The 10,000-nt window shown below is 44.5% G+C and overlaps 1 protein-coding gene across 1 annotated transcript in view; it reads left to right on the top strand.

The window, feature by feature from the left end:
* LOC123501341 (C-myc promoter-binding protein-like) overlaps positions 1 to 10,000 on the top strand; it is a 48,506-nt gene that overhangs the window by 14,016 nt on the left and 24,490 nt on the right. Inside the window, 12 exon segments of the mRNA XM_045250129.1 lie at positions 370 to 512; positions 515 to 558; positions 1,024 to 1,165; positions 1,448 to 1,593; positions 2,136 to 2,342; positions 2,921 to 2,982; positions 2,984 to 3,124; positions 3,877 to 3,997; positions 4,594 to 4,775; positions 5,700 to 5,806; positions 6,201 to 6,347; positions 7,865 to 7,930. Of these exon segments, the coding sequence (XP_045106064.1) occupies positions 370 to 512; positions 515 to 558; positions 1,024 to 1,165; positions 1,448 to 1,593; positions 2,136 to 2,342; positions 2,921 to 2,982; positions 2,984 to 3,124; positions 3,877 to 3,997; positions 4,594 to 4,775; positions 5,700 to 5,806; positions 6,201 to 6,347; positions 7,865 to 7,930 (1,508 nt within the window).

Here is a 10,000-nt window from a genome sequence, read left to right as displayed (position 1 = left end):
CTTCCACTACAGCCTTGAAAACACCAAAAACTTCCACTACACCCTTGAAAACACCAATAACTTCCACTACACCATTGAAAACACCAATAACTTCCACTACACCCTTGAAAACACCAATAACTTCCACTACACCCTTGAAAACACCAATAACTTCCACTACACCCTTGAAAAACACCAATAACTTCTACTACACCCTTGAAAACACCAATAACTTCCACTACACCCTTGAAAAACACCAATAACTTCCACTACACCCTTGAAAAACACCAATAACTTCCACTACACCCTTGAAAACACCAATAACCTTAAGCCAACTCAAATTTAACCTAACCTAACCCAACCTAACCTAACCTAACTTCAAACCCCCAGACCAGAGGAGAAGAAGCATCTAGTGACCAAGCTGCTGCCGCCCCGCCCCACACGCACCCTGAGGGCCGCGCTGGAGGGGGTGTGTGAGAAGATGCACCGCCTGGAGAGAGCCTTACAGCAACACCTCAGGTCACAGCGCTCCGAGGGGACAGCGCCATTGACTCCGAATTTAAGATGAAGAGGAAGGAGGTGAGAGAGAGAGAGAGAGAGAGTGTTTTGGGGAGAGAGTGAGAGTGAGAGACCCACAAAACACCCCAAACTTCCAAAATACTCCAAAACACCCCAAAACACCTCAAAAAGACTGAAAAACCCCCAAAACACCTCAAAACACCCCAAAACACACAAAAACACCCAAAACACTAAAACACACAAAAACACCCAAACACTGAAAACACCCTAAAACACAGAACACACCCAAAACACCTTTAAAACACACAAAAACACAAAACACACAAAAACACTCAAAACACACAAAACACCTAAAAACACAAAAACACTCCAAAACACACAAAACACACAAAACACCCCAAAACACCTCAAAAACACACAAAAACACCCCAAAACACCCAAAAACAACCCCTAAACACCCCTAAACACCCTTAAAAACATCCCCAACCACCACCACCACCACCACCACCACCACCTCCATTACAGCAACAACTGGACGTGGAGATACAAGAGGCCTTCCTACGCTTCACAGCAACTATTCTGAAGGGGTACAGCGCCTTCCTCCTGCCCATTGTGTCCTCCAGAGCGGGGGCCAACTGCGACACTGCCTCCCTCTTCGACATTGACGGTGAGAGAGAGAGAGAGAGAGAGAGAGGGGAGTGGGTAGGTGACGGATTGGAGAGAAAATATGTGTAGGATGGAGAGAAGAGGATGTGAGAGAGAGAGAGAGAGAGAGAGAGAGAGAGAGAGACACACACACACACAGAAACCCTCAAATATTCCCCCATAATCAACAAAACACCACAAAACACACACACACACACACACAAAAAAAAAAAAAACTCAATCGAACACTAACCCACCACTCACCACCACTCACCACCACTCACCACCACCACCACCACCACAGCCTTCGTGCGCTCAAGGGACCGCCGCCACCACCGCTTCTACCAGCTGCTAGTCAACACACAGATGTTCAGCAGGTTCATTGAGGAGAGATCCTTTGTGTCGGATAAGGACGCTTCTCTTGCCTTCTTTGACGACTGCGCTGACAAGGTAAGGGGCTGTGGGGGGCTGTGAGAGGGCTAGGAAGGGGTGTGAGAGGCTAGGATGGGCTGAGATGGGGTTTAGGGGCTGTGAGATGGCTGGGAAGGATTGTGAGAGGCTGGGAGAGGCTGTGGATTGGCTGGGAAGGATTGGGATGGGCTGGGATAGGCTGAGGGGGCTGTCAGAGGGCTGGGAAGGGTTAGGAGAGGCTGGGAGGCACTGAGGAGAGGCTGGGAGGCACTGGGAGAGGCTGGGATGCACTGGGAGAGGCTGGGATGCACTGGGAGAGGCTGGGAGGCACTGGGAGAGGCTGGGAGGCACTGGGAGAGGCTGGGAGGCACTGGGAGAGGCTGGGAGGCACTGGGAGAGGCTGGGATGCACTGGGGGAGGCTGGGATGAACTGGGAGAGGCTGGGAGGCACTGGGAGAGGCTGGGAGGCACTGGGAGAGGCTGAGAGGCACTGGGAGAGGCTGGGAAAGTATATACTAATGAAAAATACTTGTAAGAAATTAACTACTACTACTACTACTACTACTACTACTATTTTGCAGGTTCAAGAGGATGACACTACCATTAGACTATTGGAAGTGGAAACTGCTCACAGCGAACACACTCTCTTTCTGCCGCCACCCGAACCTCTCTCTGATGCTACTACTACTACTACTACTACTGCTACTGCTACTACTGCTACTATTGCTGCTGCTGCTACTGCTACTGGTACTACTGCTGGATCAAATGCTTCTACTTTTACTTATACGGTGAGTGTGTGTGTGTGTGTGTGTCTGTGTGTGTATTGAAATATATTTGTTTATATATACTACTACTACTACTACTACTACTACTGCTACTACTACTACTACTACTACTACTACTACTACTACTACTACTACTACTGCTTTTCTTCTTCTTCTTCTTCTTCTTCTTCTTCTTCTTCTTCTTCTTCTTCTTCTTCTTCTTCTTCTTCTTCTTCTTCTTCTTCTTCTTCTTCTTCTTCTTCTTCTTCTTCTTCTTCTTCTTCTTCTTCTTCTTCTTCTTCTTCTTCTTCTTCTTCTTCTTCTTCTTCTTCTTCTTCTTCTTCTTCTTCTTCTTCTTCTTCTTCTTCTTCTTCTTCTTCTTCTTCTTCTTCTTCTTCTTCCTCTCCTCCTCCTCCTCCTCCTCCTCCTCCTCCTCCTCCTCCTCCTCCTCCTCCTCCTCCTCCTCCTCCTCCTCCTCCCTCCTGCTCCTCTTCTTCTTCTTCTTCTTCTTCTTCTTCTTCTTCTTCTTCTTCTTCTTCTTCTTCTTCCACCACCACCACCACCACCACCACCACCACCACCACCACCACCTTCACCTGCAGGGGTTTCCAAGGCTACGACAAGACCTCTTCCCCTGTTTGGAGCCCCTGCCAGCCCTGCCCCCAGGTGAAGGCCCCCCAGACCACCCCTGCTTCACCCCTGGCCCGGCGAACCAAACAGGAGGTTAAAACGGACCAGCGTGTTGCCTCTAGACACGCCCAAACACCAATTTTATGGGCCAAGTGTCTTTTGCATACTTGTTACAGGTATGGGGGCGTTTGGAGTGCGTTTGGGTGTGTTTTGTGGTGTTTTGAGGGTGTTTTTTGGGGTTTTTGGTGTGTTTTGTGGGGGTTTTGGTGTGTTTTGGGGTGTTTTGAGGATTTTGGTGTGTTTTGGTGTTTTGATGTGTTTTGTGATGTTTTGGGGTGGTTTGGTGTGTTTGAGGTGTTTTGGTGTGTTTTGAGGTGTTTTGGTGTGTTTTGGGGTTTGAGGTTACTTATGGTGTTTTGGGGTGTTTTGGGATGGTTTTGGTGTGTTTTGGTGGGTTTGAGGTGTTTTGAGGTGTTTGGTGTGTTTTGAGGTGTTTGGATGTGTTTTGGTGTATTTTAGGGGTTTGAGGTGTTTGGTGTGTTTTGAGGTGTTTGGATGTGTTTTGGTGTGTTTTGGGGGAATATGAGTGTGTTATGATGTGTTTTGGGGGAATTGGTGTGTTTTAGTGTGTTTTGGGTGTTTTGGTGTGTTTGGATGTGTTATAGAGTGTTTTGGGTGTGTTTTGGTGTGTTTTGAGTGTGTTTGGGTGTGTTTTAGGAGGTTTTGGTGTGTTTTGGGTGTGTTTTAGTGTTTTTGGGTGTTTTGAGGTGTTTGGCTGTTTTATTATTATTATTATTATTGTATGTGTGTGTGTGTATTCTTATTAAATATTTATGAATAATAGCTGTTTAATTCTCTCTCTCTCTCTCTCTCTCTCTCTCTCTCTCTCTCTCTCTCTCTCTCTCTCTCTCTCTCTCTCTCTCTACAGCCTCTGGTTCACACAGTTACCAGCGTTTGCCTCCACACAACACAACAAGCCAAGACTCCTTCAGCTGGCCTTCAAAATATTGGCCAACATGCAAAAGCTCCATCTGTCACAGGCCGATGAGGTAATGTATCAATTTTGGGGTGTTTTGAGGTGTTTTGGTGTTTTTGGTGTGTTTTGGGATGTTATGGGTGTGTTTTGGTGTGTTTTGAGGTGTTTTGGTGTTTTTGGTGTGTTTTGGGATGTTTTGGGTGTGTTTTGGTGTGTTTTGGGATGTTTTGGGTGTGTTTTGTGTGTTTTGGGATGTTTTGGGATGTTTTGGGTGTGTTTCAGGGTGTTTTGGTATGTTTTGGTGTGTTTGAGGTGTTTTAGGGTGTTTTGGGTGTGTTTTGAGGTGTTTTAGGGTGTTTTGGGTGTGTTTTGGGATGTTTTGTGTGTTTTAGGGTGTTTTGGGTTGTTTTGGTGTGTTTGAGGTGTTTTGGTGTGTTTTGGGATATTTTGGTGTGTTTTGTGGTGTTTTGGTGTGTTTTGGGATGTTTTGGGATGTTTTGTGTGTTTTAGGGTGTTTTGGTGTTTTTTGAGGTGTTTTGAGGTGTTTTGGTGTATTTTGAGGTGTTTTGGTATGTTTTGTGCATTTTGAGATGTTTTAGGATGTTTTTGTCATGTTTCAGGGTATTTTGGGGTATTTTGAACATTCTAACACCACCACCACCATTCCAGGTCTGCTACAGGGTGATGATGCAGCTGTGTGGTGTGTACTCGCAGCCTATCCTCGCTGTGAAGGTGCTGTGTGAGATGAGACAGCATGGGATCACTCCTAATGCAATAACTTATGGGTACTACAACAGAGCAGTGATGGAGAATAAGTGGATGCATTCAAACCTCCTGTGGAATAAATTGAGGTGAGTTTTGAGGTGTTTTAGGGTGTTTTGGGGTATTTTTGAGGTGTTTTGGGGTGTTTTGAGGTGTTTTTGGGGTGTTTTGAGGTGTTTTTAGGGTGTTTTTGGGTGTTTTGAGGTGTTTTGGGGTGTTTAAGGTGTTTTGGGGTGTTTTGAGGTGTTTTGGGGTGTTTTGGGGTGTTTTGGGGTGTTTTGGGTGTTTTGGGTGTTTTGGGTGTTTTGGGGTGTTTTGGGGTGTTTTGAGGTGTTTTGGGGTGTTTTGAGGGTGTTTTGGGGTAGTTTGAGGTGTTTTTGGGGTGTTTTGAGGTGTTTGGGGTAGTTTGAGGTGTTTTTGGGGTGTTTGAGGTGTTTTGGGGTGTTTGAGGTGTTTTGAGATAGTTTGGGGTGTATTGAGGTGTTTTGGGGTGTTTGAGGTGTTTTGGGGTGTTTTGAGGTTTTATGGGGTGTTTGAGGTGTTTTGGGGTGTATTGAAGTGTTTTGGGGTTTAGGGTAATGTTGAAGTGTTTTGGGGTAGTTTAGGGTTTGAGTGGGTTTGATGTGTTTTGGGTGTGTTTTGCGGTGTTTTGAGGTGTTTTGAGTGTTTGTAGGATGTTTTTGGGTGTTTTGCAGTGTTTTGAGGTGTTTTTGATGTGTTTTTGGATGTTTAGGGTAGTTTTTTGGGTGTTTTTGGTGTGGCTTTGGGTGTTGGGAGACATTTGGTGAGTGTTGGTGTGTGTTAGAGTATTTTAAGGTGTTTTGGGAGTAATGTATGTTAGGAGTGTATTGTGGGTGTGTTTTGGGCATGTTTCTGTATCCAAACCCATGTAAACCCATCCCAACCCATGTAAACCCATCCCAACCCATGTAAACCCATCCCAACCCATCTAAACCCATCTAAACCTAACCTAACCTAACCTAACCTCACCTCACCTCACCTTGTCTCTGCAGGAATGTTCTGATAGGAGTGGCTGCGTTCAAGAAGTGTGGCCAGGAGAGAGCTCAGAGGAGGAAGAGAAACGCACTGCCTATGGATACAACAGACAGGGCCATGACAGGTGAGAGAGAGTGAGAGTGAGTGAGAGAGAGAGTTTGTTTTTTTAGTGTGTTTTTGAGTGTGAGAGAAAATGTGTTGTCTTAGAGAGAGAGAGAGAGAGAGAGAGAGAGAGAGAGAGTGAGAGTGAGAGAGTGAGAGTGAGAGAGAGAGAAAGAGCGAGAGAGAGATAAAGAGCGAGAGAGAGAAAGAGAGAGAGAGATTTTAATGTTTGGAAGATTTATTTTACTACTACTACTACTACTACTACTACTACTACTACTACTACTACTACTACTACTACTACTACTACTACTACTACCACCACCACTACCAAACCTAAAATAAAAATACTACTACTACTACTACTACTACTACTACTACTACTACTACTACTACTACTACTACTACTACTACAGATGCAGACAGTGGCAGCCATGTCTCTCTGGGGAGCAATGCATCTATAGACTCCCAACTAACCACTACTACTACTACTACCACTACTACTACTGCTACTACTAACACTACTGCTACTACACACCACAAGACTAACACCTTGAGCTCTGGTAAGTCTCTCTCTCTCTCTCTCTCTCTCTCTCTCTCTCTCTCTCTCTCTCTCTCTCTCTCTCTCTCTCTCTCTCTCTCTCTCTCTCTGTGACTGTTTTCCAAGGCCACAGAAATGACTGGCATGGTTTACAAGAGTGTTTCTCCTGTTAATCTGTCACTGGAACCTTAAAAACACCCTTAAAAACCCTCACAACTTCAATTAGAGCCTTTTAAAAGAGTGTTTCTCCTGTTAGTAATGCAGAAATGGTGTTAATCTGTCACTGGAACCTTAGAACACCCTTAAAAACCTTAAAACTTCAACTAGAGCCTTTAAAAAGAGTGTTTCTCCTGTTAGTAATGTAGAAAATGTATTAATCTGTCACTAGATCAAGAAAAACGCCCTTAAAAACCCACATCACTTCAACTAGAGCCATTTAAAAGAGTGTTTCTCCTGTTAATAATTCAGAAATATTGCTAATCTGCCAATAGAACCACAAAAACGCCCTTAACAACCCACATCACTTCAACTAGACTCTTTTAAAAGTAGGAATCTTGTTAATTTTGCCACTGGAACCTTAAAAATACCCTTAAAAACCCTCACAACTTCAACTAGAGCCTTTTAAAAGAGTGTTTCTCCTGTTAATAATGCAGAAATGTTGTTAATCTGTCACTGGAACCTTAAAAACACCCTTAAAAACCCTTACAACTTCAACTAGAGCCTTTTAAAAGAGTGTTCCTCCTGTTAGTAATGCAGAAATGTTGTTAATCTGTCACTAGGACCTTAAAAACACCCTTAAAAACCCTTAAAACTTCAACTAGAGCCTTTTAAAAGTGTTGTTCCTGTTAGTAATGCAGAAATGTTGTTAATCTGTCACTGGAACCTTAAAAACACCCTTAAAAACCCTTAAAACTTCAACTAGAGCCTTTTAAAAGAGTGTTTCTCCTGTTAGTAATGCAGAAATGTTGTTAATCTGTCACTGGAACCTTAAAAACACCCTTAAAAACCCTTAAAACTTCAACTAGAGCCTTTAAAAGAGTGTTTCTCCTGTTAATAATGTAGAAATGGTGTTAATCTGTCACTGGAACCTTAAAAACACCCTTAAAAACCCTTAAAACTTCAACTAGAGTCATTTAAAAGAGTGTTTCTCCTGTTAATAATGCAGAAATGGTGTTAATCTGTCACTGGGACCTTAAAAACACCCTTAAAAACATTTAAAACTTCAACTAGAGCCATTTAAAAGAGTGTTTCTCCTGTTAGTAATGCAGAAATGTTGTTAATCTGTCACTAGAACCTTTAAAACACCCTTAAAAACCCTTAAAACTTCAACTAGAGCCTTTAAAAAGTAGAAATGTTGTCAATTTTACCACTAGAACCTTAAAAACCTGCATCACTTCAACTAGAGCCATTTAAGAAGTAGTGAAGATGTGCTGAAGTGTTTAAAAGTACAGCTCTCTCTCTCTCTCTCTCTCTCTCTCTCTCTCTCTCTCTCTCTCTCTCGCTCTCGCTCTCTCTCTAATTCTCTCTTTATTTTGACAGATCCTGGTTATTCTTCAGTTAGTGAGACTAGTGATGGCCCCTCCCCTGGTCCCTCCCACTCAGAAGGTAAGAAGACCCCCCTTTTCCTCCTCCTCCTCCTCCTCCTCCTCCTCCTCCTCCTCCTCCTCCTCCTCTTCCTCTTCCTCTTCCTCTTCCTCTTCCTCCTCCTCCTCCTGTTTTTTCTCTCTCCTCTTCTTCCTTTCTTCAAATCTAGCCCCATCTTCTCCTCCTCCTCCTTTTCCTCCTCCTTCTCCTCCTCCTCCTCCTCCTCCTCCTCCTCCTCCTCCTCCTCCTCCTCCTCCTCCTCCTCCTCCTCCTCCTGTGTCCGTCTGTCCGTCCGTCTGTTTGTCCAAGTAATAAAGCGTGGAAATATGAAAATGTATTGGAATTATTGTTGTTTTTGTTGTTGTTGTTGTTGTTTGTCTGTGTGTGTGTCTGTGTGTGTACTAATTACTGAGAGAGAGAGAGAGAGAGAGAGAGAGAGAGAGAGAGAGAGAGAGAGAGAGAGAGCTTACTAACCCAAATATTTTTCTTTATTTCATGCTGCCTGGCTCTCCCCTCCCCCCCCACAACCTCCATAGACCTCCCCCTACCTCTCCCCCTCCCTGTAGACCCCTCCTCCTCCTCCTCCTGCCCTCCATCCCCTTCCTCCTCCTCCTCCTCCTCCTCCTCCTCTCCATTTTCTTCCTTTCCTCCATCTATATGCCCAGATTATGAGACCTCTCTTCCTCCTCTTCCTCCTTCTCCCTCCTCCTCCTCCTCCTCTTCCTATGCCTCCACAGTCACCACCACCACCCTCCCCACCACCACAACCACCACCACCACCACCACAGCCTGCGGTTCTAAGGACACCACCACTACAACCACATTAGATTTTACCGAAAGTGATTTGTACAGAGTTAAAATTGGGTGTATGTTGAGATCTTCCCTGGTGGGCCTCTCTGCTGGGGCTGATCTGTCCCTTGTGGAGACCTGTGGCGCTTGTAAGTGTGGAGGGCTGCTTGCTCGAGTAGTCTAGGGTGTTGTGGGTATGTTTAGGTGTGTTTTTGGGGTGAGTTTGGGTGTTTGAGGTGTGTTTTGAGGTGTTTGAGGTATGTTTTGGGGTGTTTTGGGGTGTTTGAGGTGTGTTTTGGGTTGTTTTGGTGTGTTTGAGGTGAGTTTGGGTATGTTTTGGTGTGTTTGGGGTTTTGGGGTATTTTGAGGTGTTTGGTGTGTTTGGGTGTGTTTTGGTGTGTTTTGGGGTGTTTTGAGGTGTTTGAGGTGTGTTTTGGGGTGAGTTTGGGTGTTTGAGGTGTTTGGTGTGTTTGAGGTGAGTTTGGGTGTGTTTGGTATTTTGAGGTGTTTGAGGTGTTTTGGTGAGTTTGGGTGTTTGAGGTGTGTTTGGTGTGTTTGAGGTGTGTTTTGGTGTGTGTGGTGAGTTTGGGTGTATTTTGGTGTGTTGAGGTGAGTTTGGGTGTGTTTGGGGTATTTTGAGGTGTTTGAGGTGTGTGTGTTTGAGGTGAGTTTGAGGTGTGTTTTGGGTATTTTGAGGTGTTTGAGGTGTTTTGGTGTGTTTGAGGTGAGTTTGGGTGTGTTTGGTGTGTTTGAGGTGTGTTTGGTGTGTTTGAGGTGTGTTTTGGTGTGTTTGGGTGTGTTTGAGGTGTTTTGGTGTGTTTTGAGGTGAGTTTGGGTGTGTTTTGGTGTGTTTGAGGTGTGTTTTGGTGTGTTTGAGGTGTGTTTGGTGTGTTTGGGTGTGTTTGAGGTGTTTTGGTGTGTTTGGGGTATTTTGGGTGTTTGTGTGTTTGGGTGTTTGAGGTATTTGAGTGTTTGAGGTGTGTGTTTTGTTATTTTGGTGTGTTTGGGTGTTTGAGGTGTGTATTTGGGGTATTTTGTGGTGGTTGAGGTGTCTTTGGTGTGTTTGAGGTGTTTTGGTGTGTTTGAGGTGTGTTTGAGGTGTGTTTTTGGGGTATTTTGTGGTGGTTGAGGTGTCTTTGGTGTGTTTGAGATGTTTTGGGTGTGTTTTGGGGGTGTTTTGATATCTGAAGTGAGTTTTTTGGTGTTTTGGGAGTATTGAGGTGTGTTTTGGGGTTATTTTGGTGTGTTTGGGTGTGTTTAGGGGTGTTTGAGGTGAGTTTTGGGGGTGTTTTGGGAGTATTG

The sequence above is a fragment of the Portunus trituberculatus genome, chromosome 2 (genome assembly GCF_017591435.1).
Source record: "Portunus trituberculatus isolate SZX2019 chromosome 2, ASM1759143v1, whole genome shotgun sequence".
Lineage (NCBI taxonomy): Eukaryota > Metazoa > Arthropoda > Malacostraca > Decapoda > Portunidae > Portunus > Portunus trituberculatus.
Note: the sequence above shows the minus strand (reverse complement) of the source record. Positions and strands in the feature narration are given on the sequence as shown.